This window comes from Chroicocephalus ridibundus, chromosome 2 (genome assembly GCF_963924245.1).
Source record: "Chroicocephalus ridibundus chromosome 2, bChrRid1.1, whole genome shotgun sequence".
NCBI classification, from domain to species: domain Eukaryota; kingdom Metazoa; phylum Chordata; class Aves; order Charadriiformes; family Laridae; genus Chroicocephalus; species Chroicocephalus ridibundus.
Genome location: NC_086285.1, coordinates 79,595,389 through 79,621,241, shown reverse-complemented (window position 1 = coordinate 79,621,241; position 25,853 = coordinate 79,595,389). Strand labels below are relative to the sequence as shown.

At 38.4% G+C, this 25,853-nt stretch overlaps 1 protein-coding gene across 1 annotated transcript; it reads right to left on the bottom strand.

The window, feature by feature from the left end:
- Window positions 1-216: 216 nt before the first annotated feature.
- Window positions 217-24,582, bottom strand: KDSR (3-ketodihydrosphingosine reductase). The gene is made up of 10 exons (XM_063326045.1): window positions 24,291-24,582; window positions 17,096-17,185; window positions 15,938-15,994; window positions 11,931-11,996; window positions 11,686-11,781; window positions 10,393-10,584; window positions 8,637-8,720; window positions 5,785-5,868; window positions 3,885-3,986; window positions 217-3,548 (listed from the first exon to the last, which is right to left on the bottom strand). Exons 1-10 carry the CDS (start codon window positions 24,396-24,398, stop codon window positions 3,429-3,431), a joined length of 999 nt encoding a protein of 332 aa, XP_063182115.1. The 5' UTR covers window positions 24,399-24,582; the 3' UTR covers window positions 217-3,428.
- Between the last annotated feature and the right edge of the window lie 1,271 nt (window positions 24,583-25,853).

The following is a 25,853-nucleotide window of genomic DNA, read 5'->3' as shown; positions in this document are numbered from 1 at the left end:
ACCTCTGCCCTAACATGCTAAAATGGAGGGATATATTGCCCCCTCTGCTGTCCTACAAAATTAAGAGGATCCTGGCAAACTAATCCCAGATTAAAAAAAAAAAAAAAAAAAAAAAAGAGAAAGAAAACCACGAAGTCCTGCAAATGAATTTATCCATTGCTCTTCATCCCCTCAAAAGAACTCAGAAGTTACAGGCTTTGTTGATTCTCCATTTATTCTGAGAAATATAAAATATGAAAACTAGTTTACAATTCTGGCACAAAAATGATGAAGCAATAAGCACAAAGTTTCTTTTTACAAATAATGCTATATTTTTATCATTTAAAAGTGCCTAGAGTTTTTCACAGCAAATAAAGTTTATTTACCTCTTATTTCTTAGTAAAATATTAAATCTATTTAAATTGCACATGAACACCTTGGTGAAGTAAACTATATGTAAAGTTACAATAAATCTGTATTTAAAGCAGACGGTCATTAGAAACTACATGGAATGGAAAAGACTATCAAAGCCTAAATCGAATCTTAAAGGCCGACTAAGAAAACAAGAGACAAGACACCGACTGATATGGCACAAGTGATTAAATTATTGACAATTTGACAAAAAGTAATAAAGCCTATTTGAAGTTCTTCACGGATCTAATACACTGCTAAAACATTTCAACGCAGAGGTTTTGTAACACTTAAACTGGCAAAATAGTTTTTTGGCTGCTAAACATTTTTCCACAAGATTACAAGGCATCTCCTTCACTTAATATTGGACCTTAAAATGAGTACATTGGTTGATAAAGAATGTGCAGAAGAAAACAAAATTTTTACACCAAAGGTTGCTGTAGTTGACAATTTACTATGTTTTGACAATAAAACAGTTGCAGAGTTTATCAGTTGAAATTCACCGCATTAACTTGCAACAGCAGAAACTAGAACATTTAAAAAGATTTTTCTTTACTTATTCCATCAAAAAAACTTGCTTCGTTCCAATTTCCACAATTGCTGAGGGGTTCAACCTACAGTTTTACTGTCAATACAACGACTTAGACTATGCAAAACTAGGCGTGAACTGATGTTTCTATCGATCATGGCCATAACTTTGACCCAGTATTCTTATTCCCCCTTCACGAACACTTGCACTGAATTCTATCAGTCATTACTTGGAGGACTCTTCAGTCAAGGAGAGACTAGTGATCTAAGATGTCCAACCTGAAATACTTTAGAGAGGCCCAGCTGCCACGGTGTCTTGTGTGTGCTCTGATCTGGATTATGTTTCTTAAATGCAAACCCTTTAACATTCCAAGTTGAAGATCCCAAAATTCAAGTATCCAAAGTGTTACTGGTTTTAAGTCCTGACCTTCAAGTTTGTGGTAATGTCATTTACATAAGCATTTCTTTCAAACTACAGCACAACTGATTGACCCATTTTGGTATCTTTTGCAGGTGGTCGAAGGAGCATTCGATTTGCATCAAAATAACAGTTAATAATAGGGTCCAAACAGAATTGTTATGTTGCTTTAAGAAACATAGCAATGTTGACATCGGAGGTATGATAAATGCTCCATTATGTCATTCACATTAACAGCACAGGAAACACATATGCACATTAGATTTCTTTGCACTGAAGCCCAGCTGTTTAAAAAAATGCAGGAATACGCTATTCTCAAAATTAGTATTATATTATAGGCATGCACAACTTCACATATCTAAAAATCAGGAGGCAGGACCTAAAACATAGGCTTTGTGAAGAATTCAACAATGCCTTAACATTTGCAATCTAATAAAAGTCTAACCACTTAAAATGAGTGCCAATGTGACTCTCCCCAAAAAATGTGTTTGTAAACCAGGTATTAAAGCAAGTTTAGTCTATGGGAAGAAAATTTGAAAAGTGATAACTGAATTCAGAGAGGGGAAAATAGCCTCAATAAATTATGTTTTAAAGGTTTTCCAGTTAACCACCTGTTACTGAATACCTCTTCTTAAATACACGTACAAAGTATCTTACCAAAAGCAATCAATTTTGCCTATTTTGTTGTTAAATACTACTTTCAAGGAAGTGAAAGTGCCCAGTTTTACAAGTAATTTTAGATTCAGGGTACTGACTGAAAATGGAAAATATGACATTGAAAACACAGCAGTGCTAACAAATACAAAATATGCAGCTTTTGGAAAAAAAAAAGCAGCTCACAAGGCACTTGCTATAGTGGTCCATTAAATAAACAGTATATATAGTGCACCCTTAAAACATCATTGTTATTCATCAAGCTTTTTCAGTGTTAAACTTAAGATTTATTAGAAACAACCACTGGGTTCTGTGTATTCTGAAGCAGTTATTGAGCAGCCTTGTTGCATATAATGTAAATGAAACAAACTCGAAGTGGGGCATAGAAGGAGAGTATTTAAAATCATTTCTTGTCATGTGAAAGTTTTTCTGTGTAGTGGTAAAATTAAGTGTGGAATGCCATTCTGACACACACCCCTCCCCCTCCCAGCCCCCCTGCCCCAAAAAGCTACATTCCTGCTACTGGAAGAGCCTGGCATTTTAATTACAATTGATTCTATCATCAACTACTGGTTTGGCTCATCATTTGCAGCTTTGAAAAAAATAACGTGCATAACAGCAGCATTAAGCTACTTTCCTTTCCGGAGCAAAAACTGGCAGATATGGAAAAGTAAGTATCTGTAAAAATTGTACATTATTTCAATGGCTTAATATGCTGAAAGTCATAATCACCACAGTTGATACTGGTTTGATTTTTTTGTTCCCAATATACTTCAAAGGCCAGTAGAGCTACAGACCCAATCACATCTCCTAGCATTTCTCTGTGGGAATGGGTTCTTCATCTCCCTTTAGAAAGTATGCATATATTAAACCATACTTTTTAATTACTCCCAGACTGAGAAAGCTTAGATCATACAAATGTTTCCACAGTTGCATGTTGGATAGAGTAAGGAAAGCTGTCGTTGACAGAAGGATCTGTAGATTGGCCAAAGGAAAAGTTAACATTCTAAATTAAAGACAGTCCCAAAACTGTTACCAGAAGGTACCAACCTGTTCAGGGGACTTCAGCCTACTTCTGCCCAGTCTGTCATGGTACTTCTTTTGTCCATAAGCACCAAAGTAAGAAAACTTAAGCATTTGTCCAGAATCACCGCACACAGTTCATTCTCAAATTCTACTCTGCAGATCACTTACAAGTTCCCCAAATTCTCTCTAAATCAAATCACCAAAAAAATAATCTAATCCTCATTCACACTTTTGCATAGTTTGGCGTTTTCTGGAGTTGTACTTTTGTTTTCTTTCGTAGCTTTTGAGGGGACTCATCTGTCACATATGCAAGTACTTCCAGCCTAAATCCTTCAGGAAAAAAACTGAGTCCCACTTAAGCAGTAAGCTGTCCAGGACTGTTTAACATTCTTCTTTCAATTCAAAGTAAAGATTATTCACTCTTATCTGTGCTTTCAGACTTTTCCCTTTGCATCATGCAGCGACGAACTATGCTGTCAAAACTTCCTAGGTAAAATAGGCCAACGATGCGAAAAATGCCCATGCAAACAACCTGAAAACAGAGAGAAACATCTTTCAATTAATTTAAGATCCCAGACTGCAGCATATTATTTACTCATGAAATGAAGTTCCAGGCAGGTATCTCAAGAAAAACTCATGAAAACCATCATAACTATGTAACTGTTCAGGACAGAGCAGCAGCTAGTAGTCTTAGCTTTCCTGCCAACTTACTGCTTCAGCTTGAAAATACTTCCATTTCTTAAACTCAAGTCTCCACAGTATAAACAATCATTTGATGAAAAAATAATCAATGCTTGTATCATGTTCTATATTTTAAAGTATTTTAATGTATAAGAAATTGTGACTACAGGGTCTTCCCAAATCTTACCTGCTGAAGACCTTCAGTAATAGAAGTGACTGGTGACATTCCACTTGTCAATATTGACAGCATGTAACCATCCGATCCAACTGAGCTGTTAAAGTTCCCTTGCTGGATGGAAAGAAAACAGCAATTAAGACAAGGAAAAAGTAATTTACCTACTTGTGGCAAATCATGATGTGTCTTATTTCAACAGCTATTCTTGATGAACATAGCTGATTAATGTAAAAAAATTAACACAATTAAGAATCAAAATATTCAAAAACATTTTGTGCTATACAGCAACATTCCAAAATTACCGCACATTTCTTTACAAGATAGGAAGACTTTAAATTTCTTCTTGAAGCATGCTTACTGATGGAGAAAATGCATGATGGTCTCCCTGTCTGTAAATATATTTCAGAGCCAGAATTACACCCTAATGCTGTCAGATCACCAATCACTACTATCATTGTAGAATAAAATAGTACTTGCCTGCTGTTAAAATTAGTTTGTTATCACATATGATTTGGCAGGGGGGTATATTTCAAATGTTAGGTAACAGGTCCTCCTTCATCTGCATCACGGATTTTTAACATGCCCTCCTCAAAACCATGAGAGAGACAGCCTGCTAAGCAATGCAGCTGGCAGGAGAGGGGGGACAGACACCAGGAAAAAGTTGTTCAGTTGGCTGGTTTCCGACCACTCATCAGGAAAATTGCAGCTTTATAGCTCTGACTCCCAGGCTTCTCCCATTTGTTTCCAGCAGACTTAATGCTGGAAAACAGACTTTCTGAAACACTGCAGGACTAAACTTATGGAATGCAGAAGTGAAAGGAGAAGGCGGTATTCCTGAATCAGGGTTCGGAGTGAATCACTGCAAAGTAGTAGAGGATATAAAATTTGGTTGAGTAATATTTCCCAGCACACACCTAAGAGAACTGTGAGTTCCTACAGTACAGAGCTACCTCTAAATTTCTATTTTAGTCTCTCAGCTGATAGCTTGAGTACATAAAGACCATGTTTGAACTAATATATCATCCAAAGTGCTGGAAACCGTGGTGTAGAAATACCAGATGCTTAAGATTAGTGAGGAGATTAGTCTTCCTTAAGCACCAAAGCAGAACACCGTGTGAGGTAGTAGTTGCTTTTAAAACTCACCACCCCAAAACCAGACACGATTTTGTGTCCATGTGCTGTATTTCTCAAAATACTGTAACAACTTCACAATTGAACACCTGCTGTAGATCTGAATCATGCTGGAGACCAAGTGTATTTGGAACCCTAAAATAATCACAAATTTTAGGATTCAATCACTGTGCTTTACAAAGACGAAATTTCATGTTTGTTTCCATTCTGAGGTGCTTTATTAAGCATACAAGCATTCCATATCACAAAACATTAAAAAAATTCCTCAGAAAGGCAATACAACTGTAACCACTAAGAGCAGCATTTTATGTATTTTAATCACTCATAAATCACATACTTAAGACATTAGAAACCAAAAAAGGCTAGACTGCCTTCATTTGTTTTATAATTATTTTTTATGAACTCATCTTCAAGAAAAATAAGGTAGTCCTACAAGCTTTTGAGGTTAGACCAGTGGTATTTAATATCTAAAAAGTCAATAGAGTTTAGTGCTTTAAAGTCAGTCATAATCTGCCTTTCAGACATTGCATCATACCGATGCATCATTTTGTTCTGTCTAATATACAACTTCAGATACTTTTTAGTTCCAGAAGATTGGATAAAATCATTTGCGGGCACAGTGGCAAAAGAAGAATAAAGAAAATACTTCCTGTTCAAACTAACAAAAGAGTACTGTTTCGTGTAAATTGGTTTTGCCATTGCCTTATAGCCTTAAACAAGCATTACATGCAATCCCTGTCTCCCCAACAAAGAACATACTTTAAAAAGATAATTTACTTACTATGGCATCTTTGACTATAACTCTGGCGACTTGTTCTGCTTGGCAAACAGATGAGGTTTCAGAAATTAGCTTCGTCTCTAAGGGCTTTAGTAGAAAAACATCAATATAAGTTTGACTAACAACACACAGGAGAGAAAAATGTGAAGGTAAAATTTTGGTTTTGGGTCTTTTGTCATGGATGATATCACTGTTACCAAGTGGTATCATGCTGTCACCTAAAACATCCACTTAAAAGAAAGTTAAAAGCATCTCCATAAATAATAGATTAGTTTTATGAAGGGAAATGCCAACTTTTCCTTGAGTAGTATGGTTTTTTAATATTCTATAACTAATAAGAGATGAAAAAGTGTTCCTCCCCCCCGTATTTAATTTTTAGAAGTAGTTATCAAAATGCTTAAACTGTCTCCTCAACACCTGTATTACTTCATTTATGGTTTTTTTGGCAGAAATGAAGTAAAAGATATACCAGAAATATTTTAAGATCCTACAAAACAATATTTTTTTTTAAAATTTCTCAAACTCCACACACTGGTATCCACCAAAATCCATCACTGCATTTTATTTCTTTGTGTTTTAGAGCATTTATGCCCCTTTACCTCACTAGAAGAATGAAATTATGGCAGTTATTTTAGCAATCACAATTTCTTTCACAAAACCCAAACAAGTCTGGTCTGTTACAAAAACAAATAGCAAAAATATGCTTTAAAGTATTTAGAAGCATGTTTGTCATTCATGTCCTTTTAACAAATAAAACAATGATGGAGCCAACTGCACAGCAAGGTATTTAAATGCTCAATATGTTAAGATAGATGGTTCTGCTAATGAAGAAAAAACAGTGCTAAATAAGGGAGAAAAAGAGTACTTGGTCACAAGTCAACTTGTTGTAATGGCTGATTTGGTTACATTTAATAACAAAATTTAATTGAAGCATTCAAGCCTAGTGAAATACTGGGGCTAGTTTAATTCCGAGACTAATACTTGAAAAAAGCACTTCTAGGGAAATGCTGAGCAGCTACAGGTTTCTCTTTCATTATCAATCCACAGTACTACAGAAATTAAATTTCACAGAAACAGGCCTATTTCCAAATACCTGTAGAATTATGAACCCTGATTTCACTAAGCAGCCTCACTGAAAACTTTTTTTATTTTTTAGTATGTGTATTTTAAGGGGGCAGGGGGGAATCAGTGTCTTTGCCAGCAGAAATCACATACAAACATCTTTCACATGCTTTCCTACAATGATATGGCTCACATCATCAGATCTCCATCTCATAACCCCTATGTACTTTTGAGCTTACTGGCCAGTATCAACCAAACCTGAAAGAGATACAGGGATGTCAACAGTAATTCAAATACTGTAAGTTTGGAAAAAAAATTAGCAGCTGCTCAGGAGCAACAGCTAAAGTTAATGACATGTTGAGAAAAAGACAGGCAGAAATCGGCCATTAAATACTCAATCTGGCTGGTCAGCCAGGCAAAGCTTGGTTGTAATTTGTAAAGCAGTTACCTCAGAAAAAAAAAAAAAGAAACAAGAAAAGCTTAATGATTAAACACAGGAAACCTGTATCCTAGTTCTTGACATTTTCTTTTACCGTATTCAATGACTACAGAGAAAAATAGTCCTAAAGAGATGTAAACTACAGAGACAAAGCAGTATTAAATAAATACAGCAATAATAAATGAGCATTTGAACTGTCAGAGGAATGCACAATATTGCAGAGATTCAAGGTGCACTATCACGATAGGAGCAAGTTACCCAAAGACTTCATGTATGCTAAAGCAAAGCATAAGTCTTTGCTTAAAAGACAACACCTTTTTGACAAGTAAGATAAATCTCACTGAATCTCTTCTAAAGAATATATGCAAACTATACAAATATCTCCAGATGTGTAATTCTGGCACTTTATGCAGATGTGTGGGAGTATACATTTAATATAGGATATTTATATCAAGAAATGATGAAGTAAGAATTGTAATATACAATCCCTACTGCTTCCTATATGAAGGGTGAAAGACAAAATGGAATTCAATCTCAATTTCCTATTATGTGTGATGGGGCATCTTGAAAAGTATGATCTCCTTAGATATCAGGTTTCTAGTTCACAGTATGCGAATAAAAAATAGACACATTTTTCTCTGGTTACCCAATACTTCAGCCTGAACTGGGGGCCTGAATGCAGTTTTTGGAACTACTTAGTATGTAGTCAAATGACAAGAGGCAACTGAATTTTTGAAAGTCAAAACTTTCACTTCCAAGGTACGCCAAATAAAAAAGGTCTACTGCTGACAAGTCCTTCTGAAAATCAATACTGTCATTTGCAGTCCAAACACAATGCAAGAGAGTTTCCTTCCTACTTTAATACTAGACAACAGCCATTATTAAATTGCATCATTACATACAGTCATAGACAGCACTGTTAGTTTGCAGACTTCACTGAAGAAACTGAGGTTTATTTTGATCTTTTGCATCTATCAGAACAACTGCCCAGTATCAAAGACACAAAATAAGAATGTTATTTTTAGTTCATTAAGCTTTGATATCAAAACAAATAGCGGTTTTACAGTTTACCATTCCACAACAGTATTTCAGTTGTCTACAGAAAGACTTTCAGAGTTTCAGCCATTCAAGGTAGGTAGTTCTTCCATTTAAAGCCAGAACAATAAACTACACAAAATTATCCTACAAGTTATTTAACTCTGACTAGTTAAATTGATAAAATTGAAGTACTTCTTAAAAATCTTAATATGCACTGATTCCAAAAATACTACTGAAGTGGATGAAATCTGAAATCCATTGCTTGCTACAAAATGAAGCTTTAATAACATTACAGTGTTACTGAAGAATGGTTTACCTTTGTTTTACTTTCTTCTGCAAAGCCAGGTGTATCAGTATCTGGAGGATAGGCCACCGTTATGTAGATATTGTAAGGTTTTACCTGTATTTTACAAGAGTAAGTGTTATCTTAATATTCACAGCCTCTACACATCCCTTAGAACTTCATTAATTTCTCTTGTACCTAAGAAATAGAGCAAGCAGGAATTTAAAGTGCTTCTAGCGTTTAGTCACCCTCACATTCAGCACTTGCAAGACTCAGAGCTTTGTCAAATGAGACAGCAAAAGCAAAGAGTAAGACGGTTGTGTTGGTTTTTTAAATAAAATATCTAAAAATTTTTGTATTCAAGGTAAATTATTTGATGAATCTAAGTGTTTTTTTAAGACACTTAGGAGGAATATGAAAGTAGCAATTTCAATTTTAAAAAAAGACTAAACCATTGCCAAACACCAGTACCCAGCATTTATAAACACAAGGCCAAAAAGGCTTTCACTGAGACTTACTAGCATGCTCTTTTGTTGTTGTTTATGTCAACTTATTTCAACTGCTGGACAAATATGAGAAAAAACACAACAAAAATTGTAAACTCAAATTTGATATCTTTAACACATATACTCAAGTCACAAGGCTTTTCAACCCAGGGTATAAACTTGCAAAGGATCAAAATCTAAGGAGACAAAAAAAAGAAGTAGGAATCGTGAGGAAAAATGGAAAGCCTCACACCAAGAACTGCATTTAGTTATGTATTTGTACATACGTGTCATAGAATTACATCACTTAACTGCACTACTATTCAGAAACTACTACAATGCAAATCTGTACAAACATTCTATATTAAAAACACTGAAATACCACATCACAGGTCCATAAATGTCCTATTTTTAGTTTTGAAGAATTCACCCTTCAAAAAATATCTGTCACCCCTCTGAAGAAAGACCCTTCAGTCACATTGCTCTATTTGGCACACTGGATGTGATTAGAGGCAGCTTTACTCCACGTTCTTATCCTTATCAAGGTATACATCGAACAGAAGAAGGCAGAACCAGGGACTATGCGAGGGTCCAGAACCAAACACTTTATATATAAACACTTAACTGAAATGTACATTCTTAATAAAAGAATTAAGAAAAGCGATTTTCAAATCAATTTTGCCTGTCTTACAACAATGCACTTACCAATCTTGTTCCACTGAATAACAAAAACAGCGTTTGTCTGGTTTTTAGTTTTGACTTAAGCATAAACTTAGATCATTGCACTGTAAAAAGCTCATATATCCCAAAATTTAGAAGGGTGAACCACTGTCAACTTTTTTTTTTGGACAATCCTCGAATCTATCTTGCAAGTTTTACATACCACTTACTGTGGCCTCACAAAGAAGCTGGGAATCACTGGCCTGCCATTCATTCATCCATGGGATCTTCAATACCATTCTGCACTTAGAACCTTGAGAAAGCCTTTTCTCAAAAGACTTAAAAGCCAAGTCCTTTTAGTTAATGAAAGATTAAAAAAAAAATGTCTGAACATGTCACCTTCAGTTCTAGGAACAGATTCAATCTACTCCCTCTTACGCAACTGAGATCCACTTAGTTTCTGCAACCCCATGCAGAGCAACAGAATTGTACTGCTGCCAAAAAAAGGGCCAACATAGCACACAGATATCCGTAGTGCTGCACAACACAAAAAGGGCTATTTAAATGAAAGTGTGCTGTGCTGCTAGTTTAAAAAAAAATATTTTTGTTTACAATCAAAAATACTTAAATCATTGCACACATACCTCCATTTGCATGGCTTCAGCCAACCCTCGAAGAGCGAACTTTGTTGGAGAATAAGCTGTATAACCAAATAGGCCTAACTGCCCGGCCTGAGATGATACAAACACAATCCTTCCCATTCTTCGTTCCTTCATGGTAGCAATCACTGCTCGACTCGGGTAAACACTACCCAGATAATTGACTGCCATTAATCTCTGTACAAATGATATTAATATGGTATTTGAGTCACAAATTCAGAATCCTTCAGCTGTTTGGTGTTATTTATCAAAAATCCCCATTTCAGTATACTTTAACAATGAAGTTCACTAGATTTGTAGTTCTATCAGCTAGCAAAAGAAACAATTGTTTTCTATTCTACAGTTCCATAAACTGTTTTATAGCTAAAAATCTCACTTCAAGCCAAAAGAAATCCAGTCTACCTACAAGTCTTAATAGCATCCAGGATACTGGTAACACTTAGAACCATATGACCTTCAAGGAAAAAAAAGACGACCATTTGAGGGAAAATCTAATTTAAAGAGTGTCCAGGAAGCAATCCATTTACATACAATGTATGAAAACACACCGAAACGAAAGTTTAAAGAGCTTTCTAAATCAGGAAAAGAAAGTATGTATTTATCCATTTCAGAGATTTTAATCTTTGATGGATAAGGGGAAGTCTTTAATTTCACTCTCTAGAAGATCTAAACCACAACTGATAGCCTATACAAGCAATAGAATGGATGATTCAAATTTATAATAAAGTTATGCCTATTTAGTCTTTTCAGATTATTCAGTGTTATCTGTAGATGACTGGGGGCTTGAGGGCTGTGGGCATAAAAGTAACCAAAATACATGTGTTTGGGGTATTTTCATCAGAGAAGCAGCTTCTCAAGCTGCAAACAATCTGTGCACCTCAGTTGAACACTGGTAATAGCCAAATTTTTCTTAAACAAGTTAAAAAATATTTAAAAAAAACCATTAAACTTCACCAGAAAAAAAGAGACCGTGTGTGAAATTCAGTACTTTTCACTATAAACTCTAAAAACACATGCCAGGCTTTTTTGCCATCTTCAGGACTCTCTCTAACCTCGAGGGAGAATTCACTGTTCTGACCCAACAATGGACTGTTAAGTGAGAAATTAGAGGCGATCTTTACAAATGTAAAAAGATACATTCCAATTCTGACAGCTACCACAAATCAAGTGTATCACTATTCATACAAAGTCTGCAAAGACACAGGAATGTAATCTAGTTGTTAGAATGTTTGAACAAGAAATCATCATATGATAAAATAAAAAAGTATGCTCACTCACTTCAAAAGAATTCACTTCAATATCCTCAAATTTTCCTGTAACTGATGTTCCTGCACAGTTTACAAGCATGTCAACTGGCCCCAGCTTCTCCTGAGCCTGGAAGAGTGGATAGAGGTTAAGTTGTTCTTTAGCAGTAAAAACCTCCTTCCTATAGCACAGTATCATTATAAGAAACTTTCCATTAGAAATATGTCACACACAGATAAGCTTCTTAAGGTGCACAGGTGAATCAGTTACTTCCTCACCTGTTTTAGGACATTCTCCACCTGTTCGTAGTCTTTGGAAACATCAACAGAAATACATAGTACAACCTAGAAAAGGAAAGTGAAAGAACATTTTTACAACACAGTCAATCCAATAACTGTTGACTCTGAGCCTTTCAAAATGAAACAAAACCCAGTAACATATTTTCCAGAAAAACAAGAAGTCTTTTTGACAAGACAGTTTGCACTTCTGGACTGGCAAAAGCAATCTCTGACCCTCCGAGTTCCTCCCCCTCACACACACACATACCAGTATAATAAAGATTATATTAAGAACGAATAAGCACTTCAGGATCTTCAAGGAAGCTACTCATGTGCAAAGTATAATTTCTAATTAACTGTACTAAGACACGCTACCTCGAGTTATTTACATAAAATTTAGTAAAAACTATTCTGAGGCAATCAAAATTCCGCAGTGCTACATTTAACTTTTGTCAGCCCTAAACACAAGTCAAACCATTTGTGTGGCTTAGGCTCATCTTTAAGAAAAAACATTTTTTTTTCCACATAATAGAAAGGCATGGTTGCAGAGCATTGCCCTGCAACTGCAGCACCAGCACTGCAAAAAAAAAAAAAAACAAACACTTTTCCAAAATTTGTAAAGCAAGCGTTAAAAACCTGCTAACTTTACTACTGGCATTGCACGCCACCCGCTTATTTAAAAAAAATGCTTTTTGAAGAATAGTAGTAAACTTAGTTGCATACTGTTTAATTGGGACATGTCAAGGACAAAGCTAAAATAAAAATTCTGTAAGAAACTGACTAGCTGCACAGTGTCCTAAATATCTAAAAAGTGAAGTAATATGTATATATTTACTCCTTGTCTGGAAATCAGAGATTATGGGGTTTAGGTTGAAAGGTACAGAAAAATGAAAATAAGCATTGGCCTGGGGGAAGAGGCAAGGGACACAGGCAGGACAGGATAAGAAAAAACAGGTGACAGTGAGATCTAAGTTTTGTTGTAGCTAAAAGTTAGGCCCTGCTTTTCTTGAAAGTTACTCATTACTTTCAGCAAGATGATTTCAGAATCTACGTTTTGAAGCCCATTCAAATCAACTTCTGACCAAAGGAATCACTGCCTTTGGGTTACCACTTACAAACTGTAAGATCGCTACAAACTCCAGTTTGGCCAAGTATTTACAAATAAGCTACCCTCTCTGATGAACAATCAGCAGAACAGGGCAATTCATCACCTTGAAAGGAGAAGCAATCTCATAGCATGATAAGAGGAGGGGCTCCTTGTTCCAATTTCTATCCTTTCTGTTACTTTGGTCAATTCACTTAAACTCAGTTTGAAGTGAAATAAGAGAGGTCATCATCAGTTTGTAACAAGTATCATCATGACCACTAGTCCTGGAGCACGTGGACACACACCAAAAAAAGAGCTTACCACAGTGTAACTAACTGCTTTGGCAGCTACTCATTTGTCAGTTCTGCCTCTGGTCAGACTGCAACACTTCTTAGCTGCATAAACAGAATCTGCTTGCCATTCCTGTACAGCAGGTTGGCCATTCCTGCCTCCCAGCATTGTGTGTAGTTGGACATCAGAGTAAACTTGTGGCGCAAGTTATTGGGGGGTCTGCATGCATCTCCCCTTAGGGCATTTATTACATTTTGGAAATATTTATCTTTTATGTAAGTTTGAGAACAAAACAGCAGTTGAATGAAAATGACATTGATTTATTATCTGAATATCTTTGCAAGATCAATGAGAAGGTTAAAAAAAACTCCGTACCAAAATTGGAGCAGTTGCTTAATATATCAGATCGCATGGATTAATTAATCATACTGTGAACACCACACTCAGGAACTATCACAGCTTTTATTGACTACTGTCATACTATACAATTTACCTCTCTGCTTCTATTATCATACGTTCTTTCTTCTGCTATAGTATACTGATTACCTTCACTCCAGAGCGTGAGCTATAGATCCACGCCTAGGACACAGAATATGCTGCCAGAAATAGTCTAATATCCCCACCCCTGTTCCTCACCTTTTATTCTAAATATTGCATGGTGTTGGATCATTAATAAAGCTTTCACAATAAATTCAACTCCCAGTGAAGTAACTGGGCATATTCTACATTAGGAAAAGGATTAAAAAAAATATTGCAAAAAAAAAAAACACCAAAAACCTCTAAGGGCAAGGATTTTGTTCCATTGCACACCTATACCCATAAAGGCTGTACTGTCAGCACTCTAAATAAACTGCACACAAATGTTTTTAAAGGAACATTTGTCAAATGGTACGTTAAAATGTACATAGATGGAATGTAAAAATGTACGTAGACCCTGGCTGTCAACACAACCTGGTTTCACGTATATATCCAAGAGGTGAACAGTGACAGCATATGCTCATGTAAAAAGTAATCTTTCCTGAGGATCTTAGCTTGACATCTAATAAATGTAACAGTCTCTGTGCACGCGATCCGTATCAGACATCATCTTTCTGTACTCTTACAGCAATCCTCTGTACAACTTCTCTTGGTTCAGCTACCCTCACCTCCTAGCTTCTGATCTGCTGTTACAGTGTGATCCCTGCCCCAGACTCCCTGCTTTTTTCAGCTCTGTTCTTTGCACTTAGATCAGGCAGGCTTCCCTGTGATATTAGCTACAACCCAACAATAGCCACAGAAGAGACAGCCTACCTACCACTCACATGGCTTATGCTTAACATGGCTGCAAATCTAAAGCTGTTTCTGCAAAAGCAGTCCTGTTCAGTTCCATGCTGGAGATTGCTCAACCTTGAAGGTACTTCCTGAGATTTTAGACAAAACTCTTATAAACATGCACAAAGAAATAAGAAGTCCACATCTATCAAGCTTGGACAGATTTTAACAAGAACATCCGGACACAGTTTTGACAAGGGATTAACTTTAATGCTAAGCTTGGGAAACTACTAGAGCAGCTAAAAGAGAATGGTTATTGGGATTTACTTTTTATTTTTTTTAATGGGCAAAATACAGTTTCTCCTCACCTCAAATGGCTTAGTTTTTCAAATAAAGTTGATCTGAGTAAGGCAGCATGCATAGAAAAAAAAAGTAATCTTGAGCCACTTAAAAATATAAGGAAGGGAAGACAGAACCTTATTAGGTAAGTGGCGACATTAAGAAAATTTTGTGTCAGCTAGTACTAACATTATTGGATTCTGCTTTTTCCATTGCTTCTTTTCAACAGAATATCCAATTTATCAATTGAAATCCCTTTTCACAGACAAATAAATTGCTTGTATTTGTAATCATGAAAGTAACAAAAATTTCTGTAACACAAGAAAGGAGAAGTCAAAGATGTTAACAGTCTCAATACTGTTTCCCCTCTCCCCTTGATTATTAGTACTGCAAAAAAAAAAATAATTTTAGCATTTCATCTTGAACCTGCATATTTTGAACATCGCAAGCTTACCTATTTTAAGCTAGTACCTCCACAAGATCTAAAACAGTGCCTTTATGCACAAGCACATTATCTATTCACCAAAGCACCTTCAGTGTCTAAAAGTCGCAAAATTTCACAAATTTAACTTGTGTATCTTTTTACAGTAGTTTGCCAGGAAAAGGAATACAGTATGATGCAGTGAACTAAACCTGGAAACAAGTATCTAAACTTCTTTCCTAAGACAATAGCTATATTTATGAATTGCAAAACAAGAAACTGGAAAAATAAAATCGGTTCTTCTACTTCATCTTGTAGAATACAAATGCTTATCGAGTAACTGTACACTGCAGCTATCCCAAAAAGCACACTACACCTACAGCTGAAGACATCAATCCTTTTCTGGAAGAAAAGCAGGCTAATGTACTAGCCAGGCAACATCAAAGGCAGCAGAGTTCAGAACACCTCATTTAAGTAGATCGGTATTTTTGAATTCAAATACTGAGTCCTCACTCATTTTTGTCAAACAGCTTTGTTTTAAAGGTAGGACTCCTAAACTATGTTGTAGTGACTATCTTAAACAAAACACATAACAGCCACTGTTAGCAGTGATCTTACCTGCTTGTCATTAACAGAATACTTTTCTATTTCCTTCTTTGTCTGCAACAGCTTGTTCTGAAATGGATAGAAGAACAGCTAAAGTATTGCAGTTCTGAGAGCAAAATAGTTCAGTATTTCAGTAAGACTTAAACACATTCCCTAAAACACACAAAGATTATCCTCAACAAGTTGGAACACTTTACTCTTATCATTTTACAGATTTATGAATATACGATGAAAACACGAACACCATCAAGCTACCAGAATTTGCTTATCTGTTTTTCATCTTCTAAAGCCAGTAACGACTTCTATTACCAGTTTAATGTTTTTGTTTCATACAACTACCCAGAGCACCTCGGACTTAGGTATTAATTTTTCTCCTAATAGTTTGGTTCTATTTTATATTTATGGAATATCATATAGACTATTCTGAAGAACTATCACTGCCATGAAATCATCCCAAAAATTAAACTAAAATTTGGTGAATTCAAATTGTCATGCTCATTTCAAGAAAGACTGCATTAATTCTGGCTGCTTTCAAGGTTATGCAAAATAAATTCTCAAGTGTAAGTTATCGAAGACAGCTGGCACTGAGGCCCCCCAAAAAAGTTAAGTGCTTTTATTTCCTGAATTTGTTTTTTTTTTCTCTACAAATAGAATAACAACCCATTATGAAAAAAGTAATTCCAACTAAATTCTGAATACCTCTTAGAAAAGCCCAAAGCAACACTTTTTCCTCCAAAGCTGTCTTGATGAACAGCTTTTCAGTAGGAGAAAGTATGATATAATGCTGATTAGACACCAAAATACATTTTAAGAATTGTCCTTGATCCCCCAGTTGTCACTTACTGTAGAGAAATTCTACAGTTTTAAAAGAATATGGGGGTTTTAGTGCTTTTGTCCCTGCCACGGATCTAGACAATGAAACAATGAATGCCATTAACAGAAGCGATAGCAGTAGCAGAGTTTTAAGGCAAGATAATCACGAATTCCATGTTGAGCTACACTCCTTAAAAAGGCAGCTACCTCTCTTCAAATGCATTAATTTGAAATGTTTAGGATCCCCTTAAAATAAACACTGAAGAAAGTATGAGTAATTATAAATTCCAAAATTATTCCCCATGTATAGAGATTTTGTTAACAGAATTTAGCCAGTAAAAATACACATACACTTACCTCATCCCGAGCAATCAGTGTTATGAAAGCACCTTGCTTATAACATTCAATAGCAATACATTTTCCAATTCCACTGGAGCCTCCAGTTACCTAAAAGTTATTTGAAAATGGCAGCGTTAGTTCACTGTTCTCATCCCTTCTCTCATATGGTAAGAGTCCAATTAAATGTAATCTTAGTATATTTTTAGAATTTTCAATACCACTCAATGAGGTATAAGTACAGTAGATACACTAAAGTTAGTTTACCTACTGAGTATGAATGAAAAATAAGATTCAAATAGATCAATGAGCATTTGTTTATACCCCAAAACAAGTTTTACCTCCGTGGTTTTGTTTTTTTTTTTTTTTTTTTTTTTTTTTTTCCCCCCTTGTTTCTTACATCAGGCACACTTTGGCCCACTCCCACATCGGCTGTCCACATGCTTTTGAGTAAGTTTTGTATGCTATTTCTAAAAGCAGAAGCAGTTAAAAGTTTGAAATCACTATTAATGTCAGCCATAATAATACAATTACATACTGCCCCTCTATACCTGGTTAGAGTAGAAATTATTTATAAAATTAACAACTGTAGACTGTCTGCTGAAGATATTATCACGTACACATAAACAGAAAATACCTTCTTTCTCATTAAAAAAAAATTAATTAATTCAATGGTTGTCCCTCCCAGTCTGGATCCTGAATTCTCCATGCCATCCCACAATTCCAGTTTTGCGGTGGTGCCAGCACCTAAACTTCCATTACCTTCCTTTTCTTCTTTCTCTAAACAGTAACACTGAATAGTCTTATACATAAACAGGAAATTAATAGTTTGCCCATAGACAAATGCAGGGTGATGACTACAGCCCTGCACCACATGTTGCAGGAGGATACACTGCCAAATAATACTAACAGACAGGTTAAAGTCATCTTAGCACCTGTCTCACTAGCCTCAATAAACCTACTTATGAACTCCATGCAGAACAAAATGTAGATGAAAATCCTGACCTCTCTTTTTGACTAAAACAAAAGTGTCTGCCTGTCTGACACTGCTTTTAGATGACTTGTTCATTTAAGCCTAGCCTGCATGTGCCTTCAGTCCTTAAAGAAACACTTCCCTATATACCCAAATTATTTGAATTTTCTTTTAACAGCATATTAAGAGGCTACAACTAGTAAAATATTGTAACAAAATGCCTAGAAGCAGCTATTAAAAAAAAAATTCTGTTGATGAAATGAGTTCTGAAATACGGATTTCCTGATAATTTGAAAAAGAAGTTATTCAGATTGCTCTGGAAATCATTTTTTGTTCTTTATCAAAGCCTTTTGAGAAAGTAAGGTATAACCTCCATTTAAAGTATGGGAAAACAGAGGCATTGAGCTAATCAGTGGAAGAGTGAAGATCCCCAATCTATACCTACACACCCTATCAAAAGCCTTTTGTTGTCTCCTCATCTGCCAGTGCCTCAGTTTTGTTTTAGAGCTGCATTATCCTTAAAATTCTTTCTGCTCCTGGAGGGAGTAAAGCCAGAAGTATGTTCCTATTAGTCACTTAAACCCTTCTTTCATATGAGTATTTTATCACTAATCTTGAAAAATAGTTTTAAGTGAAATAATCCCAGCAAACAAAGATTTACAACACAGACCATGGTTCGACTGGTTAATCTACAGTCACAAATGGGCTGAGATTGGGTGTAACATTTACAAAGATTAATTTCAGCTCTTTAAGCTTCCTCTATTACTAGAGACAGCTGCTTCAAATTAGCTTCTAACTGACACTCTCTGCAAGATTAGCTTCACACTACACTAACATTTGAGGATGACTCCACAATGCATGTCCTGTACTAGAAATGTGAAACCTCGTCTGTAGAGTTCTGAACCAAAGATGTCCCCTTTCAAAATAAATGAAGTCCATAAGATCACGAGCATTAGTTAACAATTTGGGACTTCAGCAGAACCCCATAATAATGTAATGCTAATTTAATGAATTAATCATCGTACATGGAAGATGGCTCCCATTTTTGTTATAGCATGGAGAGATAACTGATCGCTGCCTGCACAAACTGTTGAGTATCACGAACAGGTCAACTGCACCAGTGCTTGAGGAATTCTTTGAAGGTGTAGGTATTGGCACCAAGCCTCTGGCTTATCAGACAATGCTGACACTGCAGAAAGACAAGGTCTGAACTCATGCAAGAAACAGAAAAAGGAAGGTTTTATTCATGGTCACACCCAAGAACACTGGATAGGGCCTGTATCAGATAGGTCAGTGACAAAAGGCAGTATGAATTAGCTGGGAACTTTAGCATGTAGACTTAGCCTAAGCAAATTTATGAAGTCTGTTAGGTAGGTAAGTTACTAACATAGACACTCAGAACTAAAGGAAGTGCCCACATCTACTTAATTAAACAAGACGTTATTATGGTTACTTACCCTTGTGCACAATAGTTCTACAGCGCTACTGCATTTCATAAGTTCAAGACATTTGAATTGCCACTGATCCCATTTTTAAATGTCACCGTAACCCAGCCTCAGAGGAGTTAGCAAAAATAAAAATCTGGTCATGGCAACTCAAAACACAGAATAATTTCTGGACAGGAAGGGACAATTAAATCCTAGTATTAATTTGGATGTTTAGAATGCAATACTACCAGCCCTTGGGCAGTGTTATTAAGCTGTTTCTGTGTTTGAGAAGAACAGGTACCAAATTAGCTATTCCAAAAAGGGTCTGGCTCCAGCTTCTCGAGCTATGATCCTTATAACAGAGTTCAGCTTCTAAGGATCATAGGGTTTATTTCCCACTTGATAAACGGAAATGTTGGGGCGAGGTACAGAGAATTGCTGTGTTTGACCTTCAAATTTGAGATACTGGAAATTCACTTCAATTGATGAGACAGTCCAACTCCAAATTAACATAGTTGTCATCAGGAACGATCAAAATCAAGACTTGATTGATACGGTATCTCCAGCAGAGCTTATGAACTTTCACTTAGCACTGGATACAAGCTGGCTTCATGCTTTTAGACCATGCTCTTAACAGAAGGTGTTTAGTTCCACTGACACAGAATATCCCTGTAATCTGCTCTAAGTGGTTAGTATGCCTGACTAGACTCAAAATGACCTCTTGTCCAACCACTTGGATGCATCTAAACGACAGATCATACCACTCCCAACACAAGAGCTACAATGCTAAGACACCAAGATTGGCTGTCATTAAAGCCGACCACAGTTATCAAACTGGGCACTGCTCAGACGTGGTGAAACTACTTCTAGACTAGAGGTGACCCTTATGCATGTGGATTTGGCATGATCACCCTGAACTATGTCCAGGAGATAGTTCCAGGCAGAGAATATCTTTACATTTCCTGCCATTGTTAGTCCACAAATTTAGATAAACCATATTCCTACCACTGAGATCCAGTGGTACCACTCAGGTTTTTTTGCAGAAATTTCAACTTGATTTTAGAAAGATTAATGATTAAACAAGGAGGGGAAGGTTAGAATTGGTATCTCAGCAAACACAGTTTCTAAACACCACTCACGATATTTACCGAAGGCTACTTTTGCCCTAACACCTTTTTTGGTTTTGTTGCATTCTGCTCAATCACACAAAGTACCTTTGTAGAGAAGTAGAAAGGGAACAGAGAGAACGCGTGTAGGGCAGGTGCCCCTGACAAAAGGCAGTTAAATGTGATGCAAGTGAGCATGGTGCACATGAAGCAGTGATGACTGCCTTACCCTGTTTTCATTTTCTTGACTACTATTACAACCAGCTACTAAAATAGTAGCTTATTCTCACAGAACAGGTGATGTGTGCTAGTATGTAGCCTGAAACCCAAGGAGAAAAAGACAATGGTAAAATAACAGATGTATAAAATAGCCTTCTGGCTTTCAAAGTATGGAGAAGAAATAACTTTTACATCCTTTATTTGAGAACGCTTTTCTAGTCATGCTAGAAACAAAGCAAGTAGTATTAAACATCTAAAAAAACATTTTATTTTAAGTAAGCTAAACCTGATGCTCCAGCCAATTTGATACCAGAGAAGTCCTTTTTATTTAATGGTACTCACTGGGGTCATCAAAATACATAGCAGGTAAGGCAGGGGGGGGACCACTTGTAATTTGGAGTTCCGTAGACCCTTATTCTGAATAGCAGTCCTTTTCTTTTCTAAGAAAAGGAGACTCCTACAATCATGATTCCTCCAGAAAGCATGTCTCGCCTAACACAGCAAACACTTCCATCATATAAGTGACTCTGGGAGAGGACTGACAGAAAACAAAAACAAGTTTTCGGCTTCAAATTTCTATACCAAAAGGCAGCCAGAGTCAGTTACTTAGCCGTAACTCAAACATCTGTTAACCATAACTGTTATGAGTGAAGAGAAATCCTTTTTATGAAGGAATAAGAGCTAAAAGAATGATGATTGAAGTTGAAAATTCAGTAACTGGTATCTAATAGCATCTGAAGTTGCTTGATAACCTTCCTTCAGAAATGTAACAGATATATTTTCATGATACTTTCAACATGCCCCCAGAAAGAAGAGTTTCTAGGTAAGACTAACTTTTTCTGCTTCAGAAAAAACAATTTATTCAAGTGTATCTTTAAAAATTATACTTACTATGTAATGGTAATCACTTACCCTCTTGACAGGGCTTAACCAGCTAAATACAGCATTTGTAGGTCTTTATTTCAAGACTGGGTTTAACCAAGGCCCGACAAAGATTACCAAACGTTAATCTACAGTCTTACCTGAATCGAGCCATAAACTGAAAAGAATTTACATATGCAGATCACTTAAACAAATTTTGATATTTTTCTGTGAGAAGACATCACAGAAGTCCTTAGGTAATGTTACGGTCCTTAAATATTTTCATGAAGTCTCTCAGTCATTTCAGTAGCAGAGAACACTTACTCCGAGTATACAGTATAAGAATTCACTTTAGACACACAACATGGAAAGCCTCCCTGAACAAAACTTCTGACTTACAGTACCATCATCCAATATTTTTCCTTATGCATTACACTAGAAAATTTGAAATCCAAATGTACAAGTGTCCAGCATTATTAACAGCATCTACAAATCTAAGAACTAGTGAACTCTGAAACAACTGCTCCATACTTCAAGAGCATAACTAAAGTCAAAATAAAACAAGTAGTTCTGTCAGTGGCAACACTAATAAAATTGTTTACCTGCAGATTTTGATGTGTATTATCAAGTTAAACACATCTACAGCCTCTTCCTCCATCAATATATTAATGTAGTTACTTCCCTAACTGGACTCCTAATTTTATAAGGCTTGCAGGAATACTATTTTTGAGACTTCCACTTCTATCAAATTGAAATTAAACTGCTAACATAATTAAGAGCAGTGGTTACAGGGAGAAGGTTTTTCTAACATGAATATTCTCATAATTTTCAATGTGAACTTTCTTAAATGAACCATCCTGATTAGAGGAACCAGCATGGCAGCTTTTAAAAAGTTTAATCACATAAAGAACACAAAAAACTTGGGACAATCACAATATATATAAAAAAAACAACAGCAAATTTTTGGAATAAAATCCATTAAACTTTTTATTGTTTGCTGTTCTATTTCTGCATAAAAGTCACAGAAAGTCTGCTTCATCTTTGCAGACTTCATCTTCAACACAACGTTGAAGGGTTCCTCCTTAGCAAGCATTAATTCCGTGGGAAGAGCTATAACCAGAGAACCTTAATACAAGCTCGAACACACCTCACACAGTATATGATGCTGTAAAGCCAGTTACAGCATCCAAATAACACCTATTGCATAAAGCAACTTGGGAACACTGTTGCAACTCGGACAGGTCTAAGTTATTCTGGGGACAGCTTCATCCTCCAGAGAAGACTTCTAAAAATAACACTAAAAAACAAAAACAAAAAAGCATCATACAGAGCTAAAAAAAATAATTAAAAATTAACTTAGAGTAGCTGTAAATTCATTTGCACCTAGAAGGTCTAACTTCTGCATTACCTCAAACTCTCACTGTAAGAAAGGGCATCTGCTACATACTCACCCCTTAAAAGCAAATTTAAGCAAACAGTAAGCTACAACTTCTCTGCATATTACATACCTTAAAGATTTAAAGCTAAATTAAAAGATCTAGGACCCTAATCCTTCCAATTGCTTAACTTATTTGCTCTCGCGCATCCAAATATACTACTTTGTGATCCACCTGGAAGTGCCTGGATATTGTTCCCCTTTCTCCCACACCCCAGCTACACACCCATACAACTTCCAGTGGTGTGCTACTCATGAACTGTTTCAACAGTATGTTCTTCTGAAGACTTCCTTCTAAAGACTTACTTATACCATCTTGACTAGAGTCAGTCAAAATATTGCTCATAGACATCGATATCTATGTACTTCAAGACAAAAAGGTGCGTGAGAGTCATCTGACTGCTTCCTCTGTATTAGCCTTCCCATTTCCTCGTGTCTGACTTGTTTTTTAGACCAAGGAAACCGTAGATTTTTGTCTTTCGTTTAGGAGCGCACACACCTTGGGAGACGCTACCAGAAAACAAAACTCAAGGTGACCGGTAACTTCGAGAGTACAAAAGGAATGTCTCAAAAAGTCAACATTAAGACTGAAGATGGTTTACATTGCTGGTGACTCAGAAGATCGCCTTAAGCCAACTGAGATAGAGAGCCGTTGTCAGAGTCATCTGTACAGGTCGTTTCCTTATCGCTCGGAGTTGCGGCTCCTATGTTTCGGTACCTTGGGGTGCTACCGCCAGCCGCCAGGATTCCCTGCAATCCCACCGCCACCCCTAACGCTGAACCTCCCCGGGGCGGCCCTCCACCACCAACCCCCGCCGGACACTCGCCTGCAGGGACCGCCCGCAGGCTCCACGGGGGCCGCCCATACCCCCGCCGCCGTTCCTCCGCTCACCCCCACCCCGGAGCGGGGCCGCCCCCGCAGGGGCCCCTAAGGCCGACATGCCTCCCCGGTGCCAGCCTCCCCACAGCGCTGGGCGCCCACCTCAGCAGCAGCGGCCTCCCGCCCACCCTTTCCCCCGACCCAACGGACAAAACGGCCGAGGGCGGCTCGCGCGGAAGCCCCCACCCCCCGCAAACCGCCGTGGAGGAGGAAGGCCCCGCCAACGGCCCGCTCCCTCAGCGCGGCGACCAGGACCCCCCTCCTCCTCCTTCTCCCGCTCCGCTCGCCCGGCGCACCCCGGAGCACCCCACTCACCACGACGTGAGCGCCGGGCAGCTTGAGAGGCTTGGGGCTGATGAGCGGCGACACCATGTAGAGGAGGAGGACGAAGGCCACGATGAAAGCGACGGCCAGGAGCAGCATGGCTCAGGCTGCGCCAGCGGAAGGATGGCGGCGAGCAGGTGCGGGGCGACGGGGACGAAGGCCCTCTGGCAGCGACGGCAGCAACTGCTGCAGCGGGGAAGGGGCCACCGTCCGCAAGCCAGCGCAGCGACAGCCGCCCGCCTGTGCCGCGGCACCGGGGCCAGCGAGGTGGTGGTGGTGGTGGAGGAGGAGGAGGAGGAGGAGGAGGAGGAGGGTCCAGCCGCCACTCCGCCATCTGATTGGCTGCCGAGGCGGGCGCGGGCCTGGGCCTTCGGATTGGCCGGCGAGGGGAGGGGAAGGCGCCCGCGGATTGGCCGAGGGGCGGGACGGCGTTCGGAGATTGGCGCCCGAGGGGGTTTTCAGGGTCACCGTCGGAGGCAATAAGGGGCCGGCGGGGTTGGGAAGGGGGCGCCGCTCGCGGGGGCTGGCACCGCGCGGGGCGCCCCCTAGGGGCGGGGCGGGAGCGCTGCGCCCTGTCGCCCCCGCGGGGTCTTGTGTTGGGGGGTGGGGACCTTGCCCCATCACGTGGGGCGGGCGCGCGCTCTTCGCGCCGAAAGGAGGGGGCGGGGCCGGGCCCGAGGCGCCCTGAGGGGAGGCAAGGCGAGGTAGAGGGGCCTTGAGGTGGGGGGAAGCCGGCACGGCCCCGGGGCGGGGGGTGAGGCTTTTCCGGAGGTGAGCGAAGAAGGGCTCCGGCTCTTGTGAAGGTACCGGCTTTTTGCGAGAGGCCTGCTTCGGCGGGCGGCCCCTTCCCCTGGGCTTGCCGCCACCCTCGGGCCGGTGTGCGCCGGCTCCCTGTGGAGAGATGCGTCTGCTCAGCGTTCGCTCCGAATGCCCCCTTCCTCAGGAAATAAACGACGGGTTTAGGGGAGGGGGGAATTAAAAAAAAATAAAAAAATCCATGTTGGTTAAGCCTGGTGATATTAAACGCTTATCTTGGCTTCCTCATGTGCTTACAAAAACGTCTTGAATACTAAGCGCCTGTTTGTACACAAAGTTTTTAATACGTTGCCTCAGGTTACCACTTGGCGTAAGTAAAACAGTGGAGATGTGTCAGCCCATTCCTTCGACACGCTCTCAGGAAGGAGCGAAAGCAGAGGGTACTCCCTTGTATGGGAAAACATCGTCCTGTGTGTCAGTGAGGTAGAAAACACAAACGTTTTATGAAAGATAATTAACTGACTTTATCACGGGCGGATTTTAAAGCCTATTTTACATCATCGCCTCCAGTAAAAACAGATGTGGATTCTGCGAGACTCGGTTTTCAGAGCAGCTGAGCTCTGCCAGTTTCTGCTGGCTGCAGGTGGAGCTAATGCTGCTTCCCATGTTCTGAAATCTAAATCTGAGGGTTTTTTTCAGCATGCTGTTCCCTGCTAGGTGAAACTACAGGTTTTTCATGTTATTAATGTGAAAAAAAGATAAAACATGGTTTTCAGCTTTAAGGCATAATACTCAAAG

Coding starts and splice junctions, on each gene's coding strand:
- KDSR (XM_063326045.1), bottom strand. CDS start 24,398: ATGCTGCTCCTGGCCGTCGCTTTCATCGTGGCCTTCGTCCTCCTCCTC. Junction 10,585..11,685: donor TTGAAGTGAATTCTTTTGAA/GTGAGTGAGCAT, acceptor TCATTTGTACAG/AGATTAATGGCAGTCAATTA. Junction 5,869..8,636: donor CAGAAGAAAGTAAAACAAAG/GTAAACCATTCT, acceptor TTTCTACTAAAG/CCCTTAGAGACGAAGCTAAT.